The following is a 23,772-nucleotide window of genomic DNA, read 5'->3' on the forward strand; positions in this document are numbered from 1 at the left end:
TCTCTCGTTGCAGTATTTTTCACTGGAAAATACTGAAACCAATTAAATCTAGAAAAGCATTGTAGAGACCCGGAGCTTTGCCATTAATAAAATTTTGCAACCTGAACAAGTTGTCTCAACTGAGAAGTGTCTCCTTACTCCTCTAAGCACATTGTGCTTTAGATTGTAAGCCGCCCTGAGTCTTCGGAGAAGGGCGGGATATAAATGGGATAAAAAAAACAGGCATTCAATAATGAATCGGGGGGGCGAGGGGGGGAAGAGTAGTCTGGACGTACACTTTTCCTATACAATATTTGTCTCAAATATTCAATAAATTACTTAGTAACAGTACAATTTGAAATCTGGTGCCACTTTACCACATTGTTCTTTTGAAGTCCTGGAATGTTAAGTTTTGGCCTTTTATTACATTATATATAATTTATTGCTTGTCTGTGCCAGCTGTTTAATGCCTCATTCTCATTAGAAACTGGAATCGCTTGAAGTAGAAAGTTCAGACCTGATGCAATGTAGCAATTTAATTTCAAAAGTTTACCATGAAGCTTCTTTCCACTGGAGGAGGAGACATAATCAAGGGGCATTTAGAGGCCTGGCACAAGGCATCTATAAGGGCTGGGGGATCCAAGCTCTCCCCCTTGCAGCCATTAAATGATTCTATGTGAGTGCCTCAGGATGGGGGAGGCACTGGGAGGCCCACCAGCATACAAAAAAATGAGTGAATGCATCGGCCAGTTAGGCCCGGTCCACTTTCCTTTCAGTCACCATCCTGTACTGGTAGTCCTTGACTTACAACCATAACGGAGCCCAAAACGTTGGTGGCTAAGTGAGACAGCTAAGTGAATGTTGCCCCGTTTTACGACCTTTCTTGCCACAGTTGTCAAGTGGCCAAGCATCTGAATTTGGAGGATGCTGCTGCAACGGTCGTGTGAAAAATGCGTCACAAGTCACTTTTTTCAATGCTGTTGGTAACTTCAAACGGTCACTAAATGAACCGTTGTAAGTCAAGGACTACCTGTACACAGGCCCAATTCCATAATAGTTCAGAAGGTTCTTTCTCAAAAGCATGCGATTTGGAGAAAGGCCCTTCCAAGCTATCTTGATAACAATGGTGTTTGCTAGTTTTTTCTCCCCGAGAGGAAAATGCTACTGAAGCCAGCATTCTGAAAGACTTGGAGCTTCAGCATTTCAAAATGTGGCTGGTGTGACTGTAAACAGTCATTAAACAGCCACTTGTAAGTCCTGAACTATCTATCTGTACTGCAACTTCTGTGGATTCTAGTATATGCCAAGTCAGGTTAAGATGATGAGTTCAAAACATTCTGATTCTTCTGGTAACATGAATCTAATAACAATACAGTGAAGCATTTTTTTTAAAAAAAAAGACACTTAAAATCTCAGTTTATGTACTTGAGGCATTCATAGCCCATTTCAGCCAACAAACCAGGAGAAATGAGCTTTTTCTACAATATATTTTTTAATTGTCAACACAAACAGCAGTTATTTTGGTCTGCCCATCTGGGGGCAAAATTATTTGAACGAAGAACATTTTTAAAAAGTGTAAACTCCTTAGAGTTTATTAGTTTATTGTATAGGAGTGATAGCATCATAAAGTCGCTGTGCAGCCAGCTCGACCATTTCCCGAAGAGTTTCATCATCATCCTCACATCCTGGTTCATGATCAACAGTCTAAAAGAGAACACAACAGAAGCAACGTTAAGTGGGCCTTCATATGTAAATTCCACAGGCCTGATTAGTACCTCAGGCCCGTAACTGCTTGGGAATGCAGGGCCCATTGGCACCATGGCAGCCCAGGATGCATTCCCTGATCTCTTGCATTGGAAAAATATTCTTTATGATAAGTGGCTGCACAAAAGATGTAATCCGAAAAAGAGAAACTACATGCTGAGGAGGGAAATTTGAGTGTTCTCAACATGGGCGTATAAGTTAGCTGCAGATATGTAGTTTGCCAACGTATCATTCTGGGAAAAATAAGCGCCCATGAACTAAAAGGGGTAGGGTGGTTTAGAATATTATGGCAAATAAAGAATTTAAGACAGTGCTGTCAAGGGTAGCATAAGCATTTGAATCAAGCTGACAAATGGGAACATATTCACTGGTCACAAAGCATATTTTTGCTTAAAGAATATTTTTTTATTTCCCCTAGCAAATGTATAAAATTTTTGCAGCAGAAACCTTGTCTGGTGTATGCAGACAAGCTGTGAAAACCCAGGAAGCAGATACTCCACATTCTTACACATGCTTTCAGAGTCCTTTACTGTAAGCTATCTGAAAAATGTTGCTTATGAGATGGAATAACACTGCATATGCTGAACTGAATAACTGATATCTTGTAATCTTTCAGCTCTTAAGAACTCATATTTTGGCATGGTCATTATGCTGTAATGTTCAGTGACAAAAATATTTCTATTAGACTGAAACACATTCCAAGTGCTGGTGGTGAAGCATCAATTATTATAAACCTTCAATGTATTCAATTTACCAAAGTTTTTTCCTATTTTTGTCCTAACTTTTAGGTTTTCCTTTTTTTTTAAAGCTATAGGTGTTTCCTAAAGCTTTAAGTGGAGATTACGGTAGTTGACACTTTTACAATTTACAATATTTTCTACTATTGTAGTTGATATCTTAGTAACTTTGAGCAAGTTCTAAAATGACTACTAAATGTTGAAATGCTCTTTCTAATTAAATTATTTAACAGTATTTACCCGTGTATCCAATGAAAGGTTTGCTGTTTTTCCATCCACAGTAATACTGAGCACATTATCCTTCTTTGTACTTACACAGTCTTCTCCAAATATGTCCCTACAAACAAAAGGCTAAATGTTAGAAATATATACATTCGCTGGCTGCTGTTTTACATTTAGAATAGAGTCTGTTTAAGGAAACTAACACTCTAGTCTTGTAAATTGTTCTTTAAAAGAAAATCCATTCAGTTCAGTAGAACATTTATTGAGGATAATTCTGGATATTACCGTAAACCAAGGAGCGCAGTCTATAATTCTTCCGTAAGTGCATAATCATAACTTACTGAAGCATAATTTCCATTTTTTTGTGATAATCTTCTATTTCTTCTTTTTTTGGAATTTTACGCATCATTGCTGAAAAACATAAATTGAGAGTACTGTAATTTAATTACTAATTATGCATTGTCCCCAAGTGCAATGGTTTGTGTCCAAAGGTAGCCAGAATAACTTCCAACCAAACTCCTGAAAGTTGTGCACAGTGTCTTTCACATAAGAAGAAGAAAGATGTGGGCATACGGACCCAAATTCCTTGAAGTAGGAATGATTTCCCTTTTAAAATTTGGTAAATTAAATTGTGCTTGAATCAGATAATTCTGGGAAAAATTAAGACTGTCAGTTATAGACAAGCATAATGATTTCTCATGCACGATAAGCTGTAGAGATACAATGAACCCTTGATTTAATTGAGTAGTAAGGAGGAAGAGATGATTTTTAAATCCAAGTGCCAGTTAAAGACCGAATCAGATGTTTTTGAACCCCAAAACATATTTGCAAAGAAGCAAACAAATTTTATTGATAATAGGGGTAATATTTTCAAATGCAAACACTGTCTAGACACCTCCACAGATACTGGATTTTGTGGAATAAAACCTTGGAGAGCAGTCCATTATTGACTGAAATTTGGACCCAGAAGATTTTGTCCATTAAATCCAAAGTCTGCCAAATCAAGAGTCTATTGTTTGTTGAATGAGAGACTTGCAAAGAATCAGGAATGTAGACTAGAGGGGGAGGCAAAAAAACTCCATAAAATCTGAGAAGAAAAGTACTTTCGTAACTGCTGCCAAGAAAATTACATGGACATATGAAAGAAGCAACTGGGAACGGACTTTAACATGAAGGAAACTTTTACCTGTATTAAAGAGATCTATTCTTAAATAATATTAATTGCAGCTGAGGTAATCAAGTCAACTAATATTGAAATAAGCTGTTAACTCCATCTCCTTCACTGATTTGGGGAATAATCTACTTTAGCCTCAATTACATTAATTTTAAATTGTGCATAGTAGACCATGCTATTGGAATAACAGAAGCACTTGTCAGATTACAAAATTGCCTTGCATCCTTTCAGAACAATGCATACATTTTTGTTTATACCTCTCAATCAAATTAAAAAAGTGAATACCTTTGTGAACCTTGGGATTTGATTGAATTTCTAGAATCACTGTTGTTACGGTATCCGCATACATATCATTGGCAGGATTTGCTACCCACTGAAAAAAAAAGTAAACAAAGTTTGTTTGAATCAAGCCAGACAGCTTCATCGTCTGGCCTCAGAAAAACAAGGAAGATTTGTCCCTTGGGGTTATTTTAATGATTAAATTATTACAATATTAAAATATTATTATTTAATAATATCAATTATTTAATTAGCAAGATGGGCTGTCATTGTTGCTCCAGTTAACTAGTTCTAGTATTCATTAATTGTGTATCTTGTATTGTATATGAAAAGTACTGTAATTTGTTTGTGGGATTTGTTTTTAAAAGATGGCAATTGAAAAAAATAGTAAGTCTGCCTGCAGCTGAGCATAGCCAGAAGAAAACTAGGAATGAAATGGGAAGTTTAAATCACAGACTGTAAGATAAGATGAACTGCACCAGATTCATTTTGTCAATTCTATGCTAATAATATACTGGCACTGGACTGTTTTGATTTACTGCTTTATAAACAACAAGCATCACAAAATGACTGATGACCAGAAAAAGAAGAGCCAGATACTCAAAATCACTGCCATTCTACTTTATATATGATAAGATTGTTTAATTCTCTGTCAAAGCAACTTGCGAGATACTTAAGAAAACCGCCAAATTGTCCTTACCTCAAGCACCACCATGCCTGGTTCTTGGACCACAGTAATATTTTTAAAAACTTTCAAGGCTGGCTTATCCTGGACTTCTATTTCTTTTATGTCCCCTTAAAAAAATACAATAGCAGCAAAATTACAACATGGTTTGTCATGGAACATATATACATATGCACATGCAAACCCACTTTCCACTAAATTATTATTCAATAGATGTTTGGACTGCTGGCTCCTGTTTCCTTCTACTGTACACATCCAACAGTCCTGGGAGCAATCCAGCATGGGCAAATAATGACCAGCTTCATGAAGTCCTGGCTGCTTAACCATAGTTTACTGAATAAATGCTGTTAGGCTTGCACATGTTAAATTGCAATGATAGTGTACAAACCATAATACTTGGATTCTAGCAAGACACTAAAATCAGGCAAACTGTTCTACTTTAGCAGATGTGTACACAGTGAATGTGTCAATCGGATATATCCAAAGACAAATTATAAATCATTTTAATTTACCTTCTTAATCTTTTTAAAGTAGATCCAAACAGTCAGAAGCTGATGGAATCATCAGTTTTGCAAAACCATCCTTGCTACGGTGGCTTTGGAATCACAAATATATGGCACAGAATACTGTGATAAATTTCAGCATCAATTCCAAGGTAGTAAGATGTTCCAGGTCTGCTCTGGAGAGTAGGACCATTGGGCAAATAGCTCTTTCAATCTCTTGCACCCCCTTCCTGATTAACAAATCTCCAATGAGCTTCTGAAGCACCCCAGTCAGTATCTCTTTCAATGCTTGTGAAAGAGCAGCTTACAAGGTAGTCCTCGACTTACAACCAAAACTGGCACTGGGAGCTCGGTCGTTGAGCAAAATGGTTGTTCATGGCCATTAAGCGAGAAGCCCGCATGACTACTTCGCTCAATGACTGCAATCTCATCACTCCAGGTTGGGATTGCTAAGTGATCTCCCGGGCGGTTAAGCAGACAAGTCCCAGGGAAGAAGAAAGAAGACCTGGGAGAGTCCACTGGGGGCAACTCCTTTACTGGGCTACAGGAACAGAAGTAAGATCTTCAGTGGATGAAGGGGAAGTTCCAGAGGAAATCTGTCCAGTGGGGGGGGGGAGAATCCTTCATTGGGCTGTAGGAACGGAGCTAAAATCCCAAAGGAATTTAACTTTATTCCTGTAGCCTAATGAAGGATTTCCTCCCAGTGGACAGAAGAGAGGGGACATCATCAGGGGGCCAGACATCTCAGCTCAGGGCCAGAGGGGAATCTCATTTCCATGGGATTTCCTCCTGGAAGGCAGCTCCTTCAGCCAGACCCCAGAGATGAGAGGGAGTCTTCTTGGCCGGCAGCGGTAGCTTACAACCTTCCCTACTTTCTGGAGACGTCAACGGAGAAGATTGCAAATGGCAATCACATGTTCATGGGGGAGTGGGGGGGGCTTGGAAACCAGTCATAAATGTGAACAGGTTGCCAAGCTCCACATTGGGATTATGTGGCGGGGGGGGGGGGCAGAGAAGGGACGCTTTACAACAGCTAGAAATGCTTTACAGTCTGCCAAGCACCCTTTCCGAGGCCATCGTAAGTTTGAACGGTCCTTAAAATGACTAGGTGCAAGTCTGCTGCTTGGAAGCCCACTTCGATTTTGCTCTGACCTGTTATCCTACGGAATATTAATCATCCCTCTCCCAATTACATCTATCCATTCAAATTTTAACTGCAAACTAAATCGTATAAAATGTTAGCAAGCAGAAGAGAATCGGAGGGAAAAGTTGAAGTATTTCATCTACATACCTGTTAATTTTTGCAGGTGATAATGAAGCAGACTGAATGTGCCTGTGTATGGAATAGCTTGTGTCTGTGTCACAGTGCTCATGGCAAGATCTGTGTAATCTTGAACAATTTTAAAAGAAAAAAAAAGACAATATTAATACCTGCCACAGCATTATTCTTCAATTGATCTAACTAAGACAGCGATGTGAATGTTACTATCTCCTTTCCAGATGTATTTCATTAGAGAGGGTCCATCCATCACATCACTACAAAGCAGCAGCTTTAAGAAAACGTAGATATGGCAGAGCTCAGGTGGGTTTCAGGTAGCAATTTGCAGAGCGGTCTTGAAGGGCACACCTTTACTGAAGTGACGCATCCCTTCTTCAAGGCTTTGCACGGGTGTAATTTTTGGACTTTCATTCCACAGAACTGTTTTAGTCTTAACTGATTTTAGAGCCCTGTAGAATATTTTAGTTTGGAATTTTTCTTCTTTTAAAACTAATAGCCTAATTGCATAAACTACAGTGATTTATTACATAAATAATTAAATCTATAAACAGTATAGTTTTTTTAATTTATGAATACGAAACCACTGTCATGACTGAATATTCACAGTCCAAACTGAGGAATAGGAATTTAGAATAAGGAACACACATTTGGCTTATTAAAAATATATGAAGTATTGGATATTGGGGTGGGGGGGAAGGATAATCTTTACTTACTGGACAGATCACAAGGAGACAGAATATGATAGTTAAAGTTTCTTTTAACTAGTATTCCTGAAACTCGCTGTCCCTGTTCCGGTTTCTTATCAGCTAGAGAACCCATTACCTGAGGAAAAAGTACAAAATTGTGGCTATTAGGAGAGATTACAGAAAGGTGAATCAAATATATAACCTCTATTTAAACAATTGAAGATAACATTTTAACCTGCATGTTTCCCTATTAGGCTCATGAATAAACATCTGTAGGTAAATGTATAGAATGACTTTAACACCATATAAATATTTAACAGTGATACTAATGAAGTATACAACATCCTTTAAGGTCTTCCATTTTTTTGACTGACAAATGGATGCTTTGCTAAGAATCCCAGATGCTAGTTCCCAGTTTTATACTTTTATCACGGATTTGTCCCTGTTTTAGAAAACAGTGTATCTCAAATTGCTCCCCCCTCAATATTATCAGTCCAAATATGCCTGTCTGGCTGTTTGATGTCAATTTCAAACAACAAAAAAAGTTTCCACCAATTGCACCCTATAAGAGTCAACCGAACATTCTGAACATTCTAAATTTTACTACTTTCATCCTCCATCCATTCAATCCGTGTTTCTACCACTGGAGAAAAAGCCCTATTCATTCCACAGTCGTTTATATAGTTTGTTATTCCTATATCGGACAAGAGTGGGCTAAATATGTTTTAAATAAAAAATAATAATGACCTTTAACAAAGATCCAGGAAAAGATTCTTTTAATAGAGCAAAGAAAAGGTTAGCAATCACCTTGGCAAGTTTTTCTCCTCTGAAATTTAGAGTCACAGCTTCGGTATTTCTAGGATTGTGGACCTCTATGTGAACTTCATCGTTATCTTCATATTCACGTATTAAGGCAGCTTTCAGCCTGGCCATTTCATTCTGCTCACCGTGCACCAATATCTGTGTGACAAATTTACACTAGGAACATGCTAGTGAAATATGAGCTCGCGCAATTAAGAAGGTCATTCTTCAGGTAAGAGGAGGAAGAAAGAGAAGAGAAAGCAGTACTACTACGTGCAGAGTATGATTTTAACAGCTTAATGTACCATTTTTCTTGTACTGAATTACTGTATATCTTCCTGGTCCTCAAATGTTACTATTCTTTTCCACCTTTCTCATTCTGTTCTCAGCACCCTAACCCCAGATAAGAATGGAAAATGAAAAAAGGGGGGGAGAGATATCCCTCAGTTCTGTTTTTCCCAAAAATAGTCCCCCAAAGCCCTTCCATTTTTAGACAGTGAAATGGGCTGTAAGAAAGTGGTGGTGGACAAGTGCTGAAATGAAAACCCTCATTTTAAAAAAACATTCTGATACCTCATTCTATCGTTTTCTTCTTGTATCATTCAGGTGTTCGCGTTTTTTCTTCCTTGGAACTTGTTTCCAAAGTATTATCTCAATATGCACCATAACATTTCTTGAAGAATCAGTTTAAAAATAATATTTTTGACAAAACAGTTGAATAGGAATGATAGATGTGCTATTAAATATGGCTGATGGTAAATTAGTACAGGAAAGGAGGAGGTTAATATTAGATTGAGCTGAGCTGATCAATACTTGTTCTATGTCTTGAAAAGAATTTAGAGACTAACCACGTGGGGGGGCTTGAGTGCCCGAATAAACTCGCTGGTTTGCTGGTAATCTGTGTGAGCAGAGAAAGAAATGTAATCCACAGACATCTTCAGTGGTAGCTTCTGTCCTGACATTGTTGTAATTTCTTCAGGCTCAGACATGATATGCTGCAACAGCAGAAAATATACAATTTCCAACTATATTTTATTATTTCATTTACAACACAAAAATATAATAAATTGAACATGCATTTTAAACACCTAGCATAACAGTTTTTGGGCACCAGTCTGGTCAGGTTACCGAGTTTAACATCTCAAGGATTCTGCCTTTCACTACAAAATACACAGGTGCGATAGAAATACACACAAAGAACTTACTATAATAACCGGAGAGGATCCAAACAATTGTTTACCGAACTACAGTGAGTTACTAGACACGATCAAGACAAAGAGACTTGATGTATGTTAATTTAACTAGTGCATGCACAGGAATACCACCCGGGAATGACATAGGCCACTGACTGGCAACAAAGGTGAGATAATCTTTCTTGGATGAGCTCCTAAATCCTCTGTGTGATGCTACAAATAGTGCTTTGGTGTGCATTGTTTATACCTCTTTAGAGAGCATATGAGATTACGCAGACCATTTAATCATTCTTCAGACATCTAGTCTCCTAAGAGATATGCCTGTCTCACAGATTAAGGAATTAATCTTTGGAACCCCTTAAACATATCTAATTGTTGGGTCCTTGGTGCTCTCTGAGTGCATTGATGATGTCACCTAGTTTGGTAATAAAATGTCTGTAAGAAAACAACTAAGCTCAGAGCAGCAAGGACCCCACAGTTCAACCTTGAGCTACAAATATCCCCAGCTTTCGGGCCTAATTATTATACAGTTAAGTTTTACCATTTGTCACATAAACTGTAAAGCAAAAATGAACATTTAATATGAAATAAATACATAAATAAGTCTGTATCTGTATCAATGTAAGTATACTGTGCATATTGTGCACTGCCATGCTACCAAATTTATTCGATTAAACTAAGTATGGGCTGTCTTTGAAGCACCAGCAGAATACTCAAGCACTAATGTCTTCCGCATAGTACAGAGACAAGTCCTCACCTTGGCAAGTGTTCCTTCCACACAATAACCTGCTATGATGACTCCATTTCTCTTGTCAGTGCACCAGCTCTCAAATAATTCTCTGGATAAGCCACTCTGCATCATACCAGGGGAAGCCATTACCACACTGGGGCCAATGTCATCAAAATGATCCATGCTCTAGGCAAGAAAGAAGGAAAACGTCTGGTGTGGTACCTCCATTTGTAAGAAACAGATTCTATATAAGGACTGGGGGTTCCATATATTTGGGCTGAGTCTGCATGCCATGAGTCCCAGAAAGATGCCTATCATTCAAATGTTCACAGCTAAGAGTAGGTTCCCCGACCTCTGGTCCGCAGCCCGGAGACATGCTGCGCAAGCGGTGGGCAAAGGCAGTTGCACACAAAGCTGCATTTGCAGAAACCATTCCCTCTCACCCCTCCCGCCACTGGTCCAGAAAGGTTGGGGACTGCTGCAGTACACCACAAGAATTACAGGAAGAGCTCTTAATATCTGTAACCTCAAGAGGGTACTCTAATCCCGCCTTCAGCAAAGGGCAGCCAAAGTTTTTGGAAATCGGAAGGACTCTCTCATAACCTAAATATATTAGTTACGGTTAATGAGCTGTTTTTCTGATTGCTCAAGATCTCAAAATGTAAATTTATGCTGGAGCAGAGAAGGGGAGAAGGCAACTGTGCACTTGAGATATTTATGAGTGACTAGATTAGGGCAATTAAGGAGCCCAACCATAAGCCAGATTTATTCGGAACCGATTTGCATGTTCTGCAGCAATACACTTGTTCACACCAACCTTCAGATTGCTAATATGCTTGAATACAAATGGGTTGTTGATATTGATTTGCTTGCGGATTTTATCATTCATGGCATTGACGTAGGTCTGATACACCGCCATGCACTTCTTTGCCAGGGAAGAAGCATAGTATATAGGAATCTCATGTAGTTCGGGGTGATTTTGCCAGTATTCATCTAAATAGATATATATAAAAAATGAATATTAGAAATTGCAAAATATCTGAGTTTTGGGGAAAAAAATACCTGCAAAACCAGTATCGTTTCGCAATATAACATTTAAACTATGGGTAGTCCTCAGTGTATGACCCACACTGAGTCCAAAATTTCTGTTATTGAGTCATTTGTTAAGTAAGCTTTGCCCTATTTTACTATTTTTCTTGCCAGAGTTCTTAAGTGAATCACTGCACTTGATAAGTTAGTAAACTGGTTGCTAAGTGAATGTGGCTTCCCCATTGACTTTGAATGTAAGGTCACAAAAGGGATCACATGACCTTGGGGCACAGCAACGGTGATAAATGTGAACCAGTTGCTAAGTATCTGAATTTTGATCACGTAACCATGGGGATGCTGGAAAGGTCATAACTGTGAAAGACGATCATAAGTCACATTTTTCAGTCCGGTTGTAACTTTGAACAGTTATAAGTTGAGGACTACTTGTATACAGATTATATACTGTGACCCTAAACTTACTTTCTTAAAAGGCCATCAATTTCGTTTAGTCAAATCTGACTAAAACTTCAAATGGTAATTTAACTTAATTTGTTTCTACAATGGCAATTTTTTATAAAATCTCTTTTTGAGCTGTAGGGGAGGGAAATTTGCCATTTTGTGAATGGTAAATAAATATAACATTCTGTGAGGCAAAAGAAATAAAAGTACTAAAATCTGAATTCTCTCATAAACTGGATTCTGATACTGTACTTCTATACACATAATCTCAAAGTAATTCCATTGGATATAATGGCATATACTTCAATCTTAAATCAAATTTCAATTATCACAACAACAAAGCTCTTTAAATTAAGAATGTAACAAAAAAGAACAGTAAAAGCATAACATCAGCAAAGATAGATATTTAGAGAAAGTTTTTATCTAATTTTCTGTGTAGATACATAGGTCACAGAATTTTACAACTGAAAGGAAAAACAAAAACAAAGCCTAAACAGGAGCCAGTTGCTTTATCAGGTACAAATTTTGCTGAAATGTAGTATAAGTGTCAAATCCTAGGGTGACCAAATTACTTTTAATATTACCAAATCATTGTAATGGTGACTTTATTTATTTTGAATATTTCGTCACCAATCATCTAATACTAAGCAGCTTATAGCCATAACATAGCATTATAATTACCCCAATTGTTAAATAATACAGGCAATCTTTAAGTTATTATCAGTCATTTAACAACCGATCAAAGTTATGATGGCCTCAGAAAGAGGGCTTTGTGGTCTATAAAGCACTCCCGGCTGTTATAAAGCCTAGTGCCACTCCTCACTTTCTTGGGATTATGGTCATTAAACAGACTGGTCACATAGGTATCTCACTTAATGACTGCTTTGCTCAATGACCAAGATTCCGATTCCAATTGTGGTCATAGGTCCCTGGTATCTGTACAAGCAGTCCTTAACATCCACAGCTGTGATTAAGAAGTCCATTGCTAAGTGCTGCGGTTTTTAAATGGGACATCACATAACAATTTGTGATTTTACTACTGGCTTCTCCATTGACTCTGCTTGTCAGAAGCCAGCAGTGAAGGTCACAAATGGCAACCACGTGACTATGGGATGCTGCAAGAGTTATAAATGCTTGCTGGCTGGGAAGCCCCTGAATCATGGTTACATGACCCAGAGCATCCTGCGATAATTGTAAGGGCAAGGATGACCTTTGTCAGCGTCATCATCATAAATTTGAATGATCACTAAACAGGGCAGACATTAAGTGAGGACTGTCTGTATTCATCAGCATAAACCATCATAAAACCATAAAAAGTATAATGCTTTATAGTTCAACATCAAAATAGCCGGATTTATTCCAAGCTCAGGTGCATCTCCCATTCTTGCCTGAGTTTTTCCCAAATGTACCCCGAAGGAGGCAAGTTTTTAAAAGCTCCTTAAAATAAGGTTGTGGATTGTCTTCTAGGAAGGCGTTCTACAGGAAGGGAGCTCCTGTAAGTCTCTTGTCACAAATCTTGAGAAGCAGGGACTCTCAGCCAGCGTTATCCAGAGATACCTTGGGTAGACAGACTCTATTTGGAGTAGGCAGTCTCTAAAATAGCGACTGTCACAATGGACTTTAAAGGTTATCATCAGCATCTTGAATCGACACTGGAAACATAATGTATTGCCAGCCAACATAGCTCCTTCAGTATTAGCGTTGTATGACAACTCTGGACTGTCCAGTGTTAATATGAAAACTGGGTGATCTTCAAAGGCAGCTCCATGTAGAATCGCCTAATATTTTAAAAAAAGGCTATTTGCCCTTCAAGAGTTAAGAATTCCAATTTTCCCTATCGTTACATCCAGAGATACAGATATGCTAAGGAAACAATTTGTACGTGTTAAGTTACAAGTATTCAGTAAAGGCATACCCAAAATCAAAAGCAATTCTTGAGCTCTTCCCAAAGCAAACACAGGAATGAGGCCCCTTCCTCCTCTGTTTACAATATCATGTACAGTGTTACAGAATCGAGCCTCTCGCTCCTCCCGTTTCTCATGGATATGGGTGCCATATGTCGATTCCTAGATAAATAGTTGCACAATTACAACACCAAATACACACACATAATAGCCATCTTCGATTCTTATGAGTTCACTGTGCAAAAAAAAATCTCTAACCCGGGTTGATCGTGGTAAAATAAAACTGATGCTCCCAAGTGTTAGCCATTGACGAAGTGCTTTACAGTCCAAGCAAACAATGGATGGCCTTCGGAGCAAATGGCTCCTTTGAATGATGATTGTTACTGAATCATAAATAAGGGATAGCTAAGTCCCAGTGTCTGAAAGTGACTTCATCTTTAGCTAACCCAAAAGATAAGACACAAGTCACTGAAGAAGGAGCACTAGACCGAGGCTGTCCACCCCACAGTATGGCAGGGGAATTATCCAGAAAAACAAGAGTATATGTACATCTAAATGAATAGATGTACCTACCAGGATACATTAAAGGAAGAAACTTACAATGATGAGAATATCAGGCTTAATATTGGGAATCTCAGCTGCCATCAAATGCCTGTCTTCTTGTCTTGAGAAGTCACCTGTGTATAAAAGCTTTAAGATAAAAGTAAAATGACATTGTAATTATATGATTAAATAACAAAAAGATCAACTGTCTGATCCGTGTCTTTTGGTTTATTAGCATAGCATCTCCAAAAGTGTACTGCTGTTAACACTATGGATTAAAGTGTATTGTGAATTAACAGTAAATGCTTGACAAGGGACCAATTTGGCAGAGCAAGATATAATTTCAAGCACAGAGTTCTGGTATTGTTTAGATTTCTTTCCTTTCAGTGCTAAAGGGGACAGCTTGTATCATGGGCCTTTCCTCTTCCAAATTGCTGGCGTAAGAGAAAGATGACCTGGAATACCAAATCTAGTTCCTCTGAAATGGCAAACTAGCACAGGTGCAGAGATTTCTCCACGTTCTAGGGAAATACCTTCACTCCGGCTATCTCAATCATAAACATGGCTGCTCCCAGGACATGTCCAGCGTGGTAACACCAGAATTTGATGCCAGCCACTTCTTTTACTTCATGAAAGTTTATTGTTTCAATTTTCTCCATGCTTTCTTCCAGGTCGGTCTCTGTGTATAGCATATCATCTGCAGAGATATTGCTAAATAAAATAATAAGGCAGATCATCATCTTACTCAACCGTTTTTCAGATTTATTTTTAAAACAGGGCAGGCCTGAAAATACTCACATAATCCAAAGTCCAAAATTCATATTATTTTAGGGTCATTTTTTTCTTACACTTTAAAAAGGTTAACTTACCTGACTTTGACATAATCTGAGAGCAGCCATCTATAAATTGCTTTTGTAGCGTGGGTCATGAAAGTTCTTCCTTTAAAGCTTGTTTTTTGTAGAAACCATGGCAATGCCCCACAGTGATCCAAATGGAAACTGAAATAGTTAAAATAAAAAAAAATTGGGGGGTAGTGGGTGGGAACTGAAGTACATGCTAGGACAACCTACAGATAAGACAAATTTTTAAAAAATATTATGTTATTAAAATACTTAAACACAATGAGAACCCATCTGTTATACTTCTTCAGCATTAAAAATTCATTCTGGCAAATCCAATAAACATTCTACACATCAGCTCTGCAACATTTACAGGACTGGGATTGGCGAGGAAGGGTACAACCCATTACACTTCTAAGAACAAAACAAGGTTTCAAGCCTATGGATAAATTCTGAGGCTCCACTTCTGTCTGATTTTGGTCTGTTTCTAGATTGAAAGAGGAGCGGTCCAGGCAGAAATGTTTCAGAGCGAAAGCCAATGACACGCAGCAGTGATCTAGGGAATGTATTGAAGGGAAGGAACTGGGAAAATTGGGAAGACTGGGAAAATGGGTGGGCTGATTTGGACAGTTGCCATCAATGTCCTTGGTCTGAATGCATTCTGTTCAACTGGTCTGCCCAACCTTGGCCCGCTCCTTTCAAGTCTTTCCATTCCCTACTTTCCTCTTAGCTGTGACTCCAGACAAACTCTTTGGTTTCAACTACATTGTACGAATTAAGAAAAGGCAGGCTCTAGGAAGTTCAAGGCAGTGGATAGGTTGGTTAAATATGCCGTCTTTAAGGCCAAGGACAGTGATGACAGCAGGAGATGGAGCAAATCAAGGGAGGCAGGAAACCAAGTTGCTTGGACAATCAGTGGCAAGTCACACAGAGCAGGATGGGAAAGAACCAAGAGAGAGGCAGCCTTTCCTTATTCTCCCTTTAAGACAGAGGTGTCAAACTGCCGGCCCGCAGGTCGGATGCACCATCGGGAAACCATGCCCACCCCATTGCAGGCAATGGCAAAAAAGCCTGATACGTTGTGCGACATCACATGACGCCACGAGTTTGACACGTCTGCTTTAAGACCACTCTAGATTTGGTTTTGGCCCAAACCCAGAACATTCCAGGTTTTGATTCTGCCAAATTGCAGCCCTCCCAGAACAGTTTGGCAGAACTTCAAAAACACAATGTATTTGTTTTGGCTTTAAAACACACACACACACACACACACACACATTTCCATGCCTAGCCATACCCAGCAGCTGTGGTTTCTATGCTGGATCCAGAAACAGTTTCTTGAGGCCTACAGCTGCCGAGGTAGCGCTAAAAGGGCAAGGTGAATCATATATCACTTACTGACTTATCAAGAGGAGGTCAGTCTCAGCTGGATCTATAAGATCAATGTAAGGAAGAGCATCCATTCCTTCTAAGCCAGGATGAATTCCACAGTCAAGCTGAAAATGTATAGTGAAATCAAGAAGAATATTACTAATAAATTAGATGTATATACACATGTACATCCTATGCTATCAAAGTCAAACTAATGAAGCTTATACTGCATATTTAATGTTTTATAACATTATTCTGATTTTAGGATTTGGATGTGATTTTCACATGGTAGTAATAAGCAATTGTGGATATCTGGGCCAGGGTGCTACAGAAAAAAAAAGAACTGGAATAGAAATTGTCCGTGAAATTAACAGTAATGAAGGTGTGATGAATTTTAATACTATTTGCCCTGAATATGGTATGCAAGTAATACTGAAATAAACTCTAAGCTATACAATGAATAGCTTTAAACTGAAATTTCATTAAAATGAAACATTATTAAAACATTCTCATCTTTGTATGACAAAAAGGAATTAGCCAAGGTAAATACTTCAAAATTTATTTCCTTGCTGACAGGCCAACAAGAATGTAGCAGTGCAAGTGTGTTTTTTTTTCCAGCACAGTCCCCTCACACCCCAACCCTGCTAGGCATATGATGATAGCCTACATATTGGGTTTGGCACCCCAGCATGGGTCCACATTCCTGCACAACTCAGGAGTAAAGGCCAACATAGGGCTAGGCAATTATACTTCGTAGGTTACGAAGCTAATCATAGATCCTATCGTTTCTGGGAACAAGGCACAACCAATATATATAATAGTGCAAGTGCCAAATTCCTTGAGCATGTTGGTTGGGATAGGTTAGAGCAGGGGTCTTCAAACTCGGCCCTTTTATGACTCATGGACTTCAACTCCCAGAATTCCTCAGCCAGCATGCCTGGCTGAGAAATTCTGGGAGTTGAAGTCCATGAGTCATAAAAGGGCCGAGTTTGAAGACCTCTGGGTTAGAGCAAGAAACTGTTAACACTGATCCTCTAGTGTTTGAGGACTCCCATGATAAAATACCTAGAGATGATAAGACATCTTCTGCATCTGCAAAAGATTAAGATGCGATAGGGGAGATAAAAGAGGAAACAGAGGAAATATCAGTACAAAGCCCTGTACTTCCTAGGTGTTCAATGTGCATCAGACGTCCACCTGATCACTATGAAGCAAGTGTAATATGCCAAGTTGATTTAGAGCCTTCTAACTATGATGAGATCAGGATGTATCCTGAAAAAGAACAAAAAGCATGGAAAGCTGCAATGAATAGGGAGTTGAAGTCTTTGCAGGATCTTAAGGTCTATGAGAAAGCAAAGCTGCCACCTGGTGAGCAAGCTATAGGATGTAAATGGATTTATAAAATAAAGAAGGGAGTAGATGGAACTGTAACCCATAAGGCACGTTTGGTTGCACAAGGTTTTTCCCAAACTACTGAGGATTATGATGAGGTGTTTGCACCCAGTCTGAGGGCAAATACTTTGAGAGCAGTTTTGGTGTGGGCAGCTAAAAACCAATATGTAGTAAACCATGTGGATGTGGAAACTGCATACCTACATGCTCCATTGCAACATACTATTTATTTAAGAATACCACCAGGATTGACTAATAATAGAGACCACGATTGTTGGAAATTAAAGAAAAGCCTCTATGGATTAAAACAATCTGGTTATGAGTGGAATAAATGTATAGTCAATGAGTTGAGTGCAATAGGTTTTATAGCCAGTAATGCTGATCCATGTTTGTTTAGGAGAAAGCACAATGGAGTATTATCTTTTCTATTGTTTACTGATGATATTGCAATCATAACAAAAACTGAGCTAGAAGCTAAGGACATCATTTCAAGATTGCAAAACAAATCTACAATTAGGAACCTTGGAGAAATAAGCCACTATTTGGGGTTAGATATTGTGAAAACGAATAGGGGTTTTAAGGTTTCGCAAGCCAGTAAAATATCTCAGTTGTTAAAGAGATACAACATGGAGCTATGTAAATCAGCAAAAACTCCAATGGCTATGGATTTTAAGGACACTAATGTTGAGAGTCCTGTATTTGATAAGACTATGTACCAATCTTTAATAGGTAGTCTTATGTATCTGAGTAATTGGACTAGACCTGATATCTCTTATAGTGTCAACCAATTAGCCAGATACAATAATGAACCAACTGTGAGACACTGGCAAGCAGCTAAAAAGGGTATTGAGATATTTGAAGCAGTCTATTCACTACTCGTTATACTTAGAGCCAAATCGTGAGTTAATCCTTACAGCATATGCAGATACGAGTTTTGCCTCTGAGACAAGCACTTGTAAATCAACTTCAGGATTGGCTATAATGTTGGGTGATTCTTTGATTGGATGGAAGTCCATCAGGCAAAAGCACATAAGCCTGTCTACAATGGAGGCTGAATTCTCATGTCTATCAGTGTTATGTACAGAACTGCTAGTGTACAAACAATTATTGTTGGATATGGGTTTAACTGTAAATGATCCATTTATTGTGTATGAGGACAATCAGGCTGTGATAAAGATGGCAAACAATGCTGCAGTAAGAACAAGATCCAAACATACAGATCTTCATTATTTGAATGTAAGACAATGTGTCAAAGATAAATTAATACAGCTAGAGTATTGCCCATCTGATGTAAGTATTGCAGACCATTTTACGAAGGTACAAAGTGCTGTGAAACACAATGCTAATTGTGAAAGAATGTGCATAAGATTGTAAATGTTATATATTATCCTACCCAAAGGGGAGAATGTTAGGCATATGATGATAGCCTGCATATTGGGTTGGAAATATATAAGCCATGATGATGTTGTAACTTTAAGAAGGTAATTGATCCATGGGCGTGTGAGGTTGCTCATGGCGATAAGAGGGAGCTACAAACGTAGATTCTCTCTCTCACTGGATCTCTCTGAATATCTGAATTTGCTGATCGCTCTATTATTGCTTTTTTGCTCTGTATCTGCATAACTGTGTTTTTGACCTTTGGACTGGTAAGAAGACTTTGTATTAGGATTTGTACTTGGACTGTTATTTTTGTGTATGACCTGGACTGTTTATTTTTGACCGTGCATTTTTGTTCTTACACCACCTCAAAGTAAAATACTTTTTGCTTGTACAACTCAGTGTACTCTTGTGGTTACTGTGATCTTTTACTGCTCTCAATACCCTTCCTTGTCTGTGCAACTCCTTGGTAGCACAAGGAGACCTCTGCACAACAATACCTAACAAACCCAACAATGTTAAAGATGATGTAAGTCCAAATGGAGGCTGCCCAGATTAGATTGGGATTCATGGGATAATTTAAGGACTTTCTTTTAAAAAATATTTTTATTGAAGAAATTTTAACAAAGTAAAAACCATAAAAGAAGCTAAGGATCTACCTTGATAATTCTAAACTTCTTTCTCAAAATACATATTTTGGGGGGGTAAGAATTCAGAACATACACTTAAGTGAGAACACTGAATAATATATTCTCAGTAAATTTTATATTGTGAACAGAAAAGCATAAACAGCGAAATATGGTGCCTGAAGATGTATAAGAAAACCCTTGGGTAGTTGCTCTCTTGAAATCTAGCCACAACTGAATAAGCTGTTACTTTTATTACAGGACATGTGAGTATATTTTACTACAAATTATAATCATATGCAACATATCACTTTATAAAAACCTTTATTCTTAAAAGCTATTTTAATATAAAACTGTTATTAATATTGTCCAGAGGTAATGGATAACAACAGACACACATCTGAGTAACAAGAAAATTAAAATTAAGAATTTTACAAATAATGTGACAGAAAAATTACCATTATCTTCCTTCCTTTAAATTCCAAAACAATACATGATCTTCCTACTTCCTGCCCAGCACCTCTGTAAAAGTTGTTAAAGGAAGTTAAAAAAAAGTCATTAGTTTATTAAAAATTAATAAACAAACCATGTATTCAAGCAAACTGAGATCTTTACATTAACTCAATAATCTCATTTGGGCAGAACAGTATAACTTATTTAAAGAACCCTTGGCTCAGTGAATCATAAGGTCTCTAAACTCTGAACTCTTAAGTCAGGTTTATTTAAATGACCTAAATTACATCATGACATTGCCTTTTTCATTCAAGTACAATTAGAATCAATCAAAGTTTATCTAATTTTGGCTATGTAGTACCAAAACCAGAAATAGAGGTAACCTAAATTTGCTATGCATTCTATGCTAGACAGGCTTTGGGAGATCAATGCTAAGTTATTGATCAGGTTTGGTTTTTTTGTAGATATTTTGCACCACATCCCAGCAATTGCACAACTTTTGAAACTTCTGAAGCCTCACTTGGACGCAGAACAAAATTTCTGCAAACCCTCCTCCCCCCCATCGATACCTGAGGCCCACAGAACCCAAAGATTAAGAGTACATAACAAAACCTTCTTGCATAGGTTTCCAGGTTGCAAAAATCCAAACATTACTAGATGGCAGCACAAAGAGAAATTTGTGTCTTACTCTGCAGTCATCTAGTAGTCATTCAGGTTTTTGCAGAGCAATTCAATACCTGCATCGATTTTCAAAGAAAAACAAGGTACTAATAGTTTCACCATCTAGAAACAAAGTGCTTATTTCAGAAGATATGCAGGAGCGTCTGTGAGCATTTAAATGATTGTAAGACAGACTAATATTCCATTTGTAAAACATGTAGAGAATTTGAATTATCTCAACAATAATCTCTCCTACAATCAGGCAGCACACAGCCTTTCAGAGGTATATAATCTGCTTTTCTGACTTTTAGTGATCTGAGGCAGTGCAAAAATATGACACAAAACAGAGCTGAAAGTTAATCTGCACTGAGAGCCAAACTAGTTCCTAATAATTATTAATCATATACCCGGACAAACTCAAAAGCAAAACTCCACTTTATTCCAGTTTACTATACAGGTAGTCCTTGACTTACGACTGCAATTGAGCTCAAAATTTCTGTTGCTAAGCAAGACAGTTGTTAAGTGCGTCTTGCTCCATGTTATGATTTTTCTTGCCACAGCTGTTAAGTGAATCGTGGCAGGTGTAAAATTAGTAACATAGTTGTTAAGTGAATCTAGCTTCCCCAGTGACTTTGCCTGTCAGAAAGTTACAAAAGGGGATTGCTTGACTGAGTGCTAAGGGGTAAGGCTAAGTGCTATTGCTATATATAGAAAAATTCTTCACTCCGAGTTCAATTTTGTACAGATATCTTGACAATAGGATACCATTAGGCCATTGTTGTTGTTTTTTCTCAATTTCCCAGCTATGGCCTAAACAGCTATTGCAGGACTCTTCAAACTTGGCCCTTTTATGACTTGTGGACTTCAACTCCCAGAATTCCTCAGCCAGGCACGCTGGCTGAGGAATTCTGGGTGTTGAAGTCCACAAGTCATAAAAGGGCCAAGTTTGAGGACCTCTCTGCGATCAGCCAAGATGGGCTAGGTGCCGCCCCTTGCTGAACACTAGGCAGCATATCTAGAGATGTCCTTCATTTTCGCTCAAAATGACAGGAAAAATCCCCATAATTATACAGTCCCCATCTCCAAAGGTTATCCAGCCCCGAGAAAGCCTCGATCAATCATCCTATTTCTGATAACACCCTCAACGCAGGAAGGGGGCGCGGACGGAACTCCGAGGACCAAAGCTCTGCCGTCACTCACAAGGGCCGAATCAGCAACTGGTCGCTCTCCTCAGCCGGCACGAAGGCTTCGGTTCTCCTCCTCGCCGACATCTTTAGCAGGGACTTTCATCGGCAGTCGTACATCGCTGAACTACCCGTTCCCAACCTTCAATGCTCTCTCACTCGCTCGCTCATACACACGCGCGCGCACGCGCACTGCCCTAAGACAACCGGAAACATGATATTTCCCTCGCTTTACCTTTGAGGGCGCATGCGTACTATAACATTGCCGTTCCTACAGAGGGGGAAAGAGAGCGATGAGAAGAGCCGGAAGTAGAATGGGTGGTGCCCGGAAGGAGAAGGAGAAGCGGAGCTGCTCTGGCCCTAGATGTTATTGGTGTGCCTCTCCTGGCCCGGGCATGGAGGAATCGGTCCGGGTAATCGTGGAACACTTTGAAGGTGAAGCCGAGCGGGAAATTATCTGGCCTCAGACAGAGGCGATTTTTGTTGTTGTGGTGGTTATCTGTGTAGGTCTATGCAGGGGTAGGCAACCTCGGCTCGTTTATGACTCGTGGACTTCAACTCCCAGAATTCCTGAGACAGCTGGCTCAGGAATTCTGGGAGTTGAAGTCCACGAAGTCATAAAAGAGACAAGGTTGCCTACCCCTGTGTAGGGTAGCCTTTCCCTCCTTTTCTTTTCCCAGAAAGATTTGAACCAATCGGTTTCTTCCATTGGGATTGTTTCATCCACCCGGTGATGCGGTCAGGCTTCACCGGGTGGATTTCTACCTGGGGTGCGGATTTTCGGAGTTCAGAAGCAAAAGGAGGGGGAAAAAGAAGGTAATATTGGTAAGGTAATATTATGAATAAGGGACGCGGTGGCTCAGTGGGTTAGGACGCTGAGCTTGTAGATCAGAAGGTCGGCAGTTTGGCGGGTCGAATCCCGAGTACCGCGTAACAAGAGTGAGCGCCTGTTACTCGTCCCAGCTTCTGCCAACCTAGCAGTTCGAAAGCACGTAAAAATGCAAGTAGAAAAATAGGGACTACCACGGTGGGAAGGTAACAGCGTTCCGTGCGCCTTTGGCGTCCAGTCATGCCGGCCACATGACCACGGAGATGTCCTCGGACAAGCGCTGGCTCTTCGGCTTTGAAACAGAGATGAGCACCGGCCCCTAGAGTTGGAAACGACTAGCACGCATGTGCGGGGGAACCTTTACCTTTACCTTAATATTATGAATAAAACATTTGGAAATGAAGTGGGAATGTTTCCTGTCTTTGCAGCCACTAATGGTGCTTCTCAAACATTGCCAGATTAGCTCTAGTAAGGGAAATATTCTTCAAAGCCTAAACTTCGGTGTTAAGCTTTAGCAGCATTCGCACAACTCGCTGAATAACCAACTAGTATTGTAGACGTTTTAGTCCCGTGCCCTCAATAAACTCTTGTGTGATTGGCACCGTTCAGTCATCACGCCAGTCCTGAAAATTGGATTACTGAATTAACTGGGGTCAAATTAACCGTTGGGGACTACATGGATCCAGCCTCTATGTCAATAGTGTTATGATAGTTCGGTATACTGTCTCTTAGGGGAAATGTAATTTGTTAATAACACTTAAGTAAAAGTTAATATTTGCTCATGTTTTGCTTCCCAGGCTCTCAAAGGCTTCTGGTTAGTCAAAAGAATCTTGATGTAGATTGGTTTTGATATCTCTACTCTGTTGAAGGTAAATATTTAGGCATATTTCCCCCCAGAGAAATATGCTGCTCTCTGTATTCTTTTAGCAATTTGAGTTCTATCCCAAGTGCAGTTGTATATCTGTGCAAAGTCCGGGTACATATGTTTTTAAGATTGCATTTTCAATTGTATAAGAAACAGGATTTTCTTTTCTTGCTTTACAGCTTTGGTTTTGATTGTGCATCAGTAAAAAT

The 23,772-nt window shown here is 38.9% G+C and overlaps 1 protein-coding gene and 1 long non-coding RNA gene across 2 annotated transcripts; one reads left to right on the forward strand and one right to left on the reverse strand.

Annotated features, from left to right (window-relative positions):
• Positions 1-1,387: 1,387 nt before the first annotated feature.
• On the reverse strand, positions 1,388-22,065 carry CPSF3 (cleavage and polyadenylation specific factor 3). The gene is made up of 18 exons (XM_083349542.1): positions 21,886-22,065; positions 20,031-20,094; positions 16,205-16,302; positions 14,837-14,965; positions 14,501-14,678; positions 14,025-14,114; positions 13,436-13,586; positions 10,850-11,025; positions 10,060-10,218; positions 8,958-9,104; positions 8,116-8,268; positions 7,336-7,444; positions 6,635-6,733; positions 4,856-4,950; positions 4,162-4,249; positions 3,044-3,113; positions 2,721-2,817; positions 1,388-1,683 (listed from the first exon to the last, which is right to left on the reverse strand). The coding sequence occupies exons 1-18, from the start codon at positions 21,954-21,956 to the stop codon at positions 1,579-1,581; spliced, it is 2,079 nt and encodes a 692-aa protein (XP_083205668.1). The 5' UTR covers positions 21,957-22,065; the 3' UTR covers positions 1,388-1,578.
• A 41-nt stretch (positions 22,066-22,106) lies between these two features.
• Positions 22,107-23,772, forward strand: LOC310632441. The gene is made up of 3 exons (XR_014490853.1): positions 22,107-22,304; positions 23,496-23,567; positions 23,743-23,772. It is a non-coding gene; the product is annotated as an uncharacterized lncRNA (long non-coding RNA).

The sequence above is a fragment of the Vipera ursinii genome (assembly GCF_947247035.1).
Source record: "Vipera ursinii genome assembly, chromosome: 1".
NCBI classification, from domain to species: domain Eukaryota; kingdom Metazoa; phylum Chordata; class Lepidosauria; order Squamata; family Viperidae; genus Vipera; species Vipera ursinii.

Coding starts and splice junctions, on each gene's coding strand:
- CPSF3 (XM_083349542.1), bottom strand. CDS start 21,956: ATGTCGGCGAGGAGGAGAACCGAAGCCTTCGTGCCGGCTGAGGAGAGC. Junction 9,105..10,059: donor TGGAAGGAACACTTGCCAAG/GTGAGGACTTGT, acceptor CTGCTGTTGCAG/CATATCATGTCTGAGCCTGA. Junction 6,734..7,335: donor GTCTCCTTGTGATCTGTCCA/GTAAGTAAAGAT, acceptor AAATTGTTCAAG/ATTACACAGATCTTGCCATG.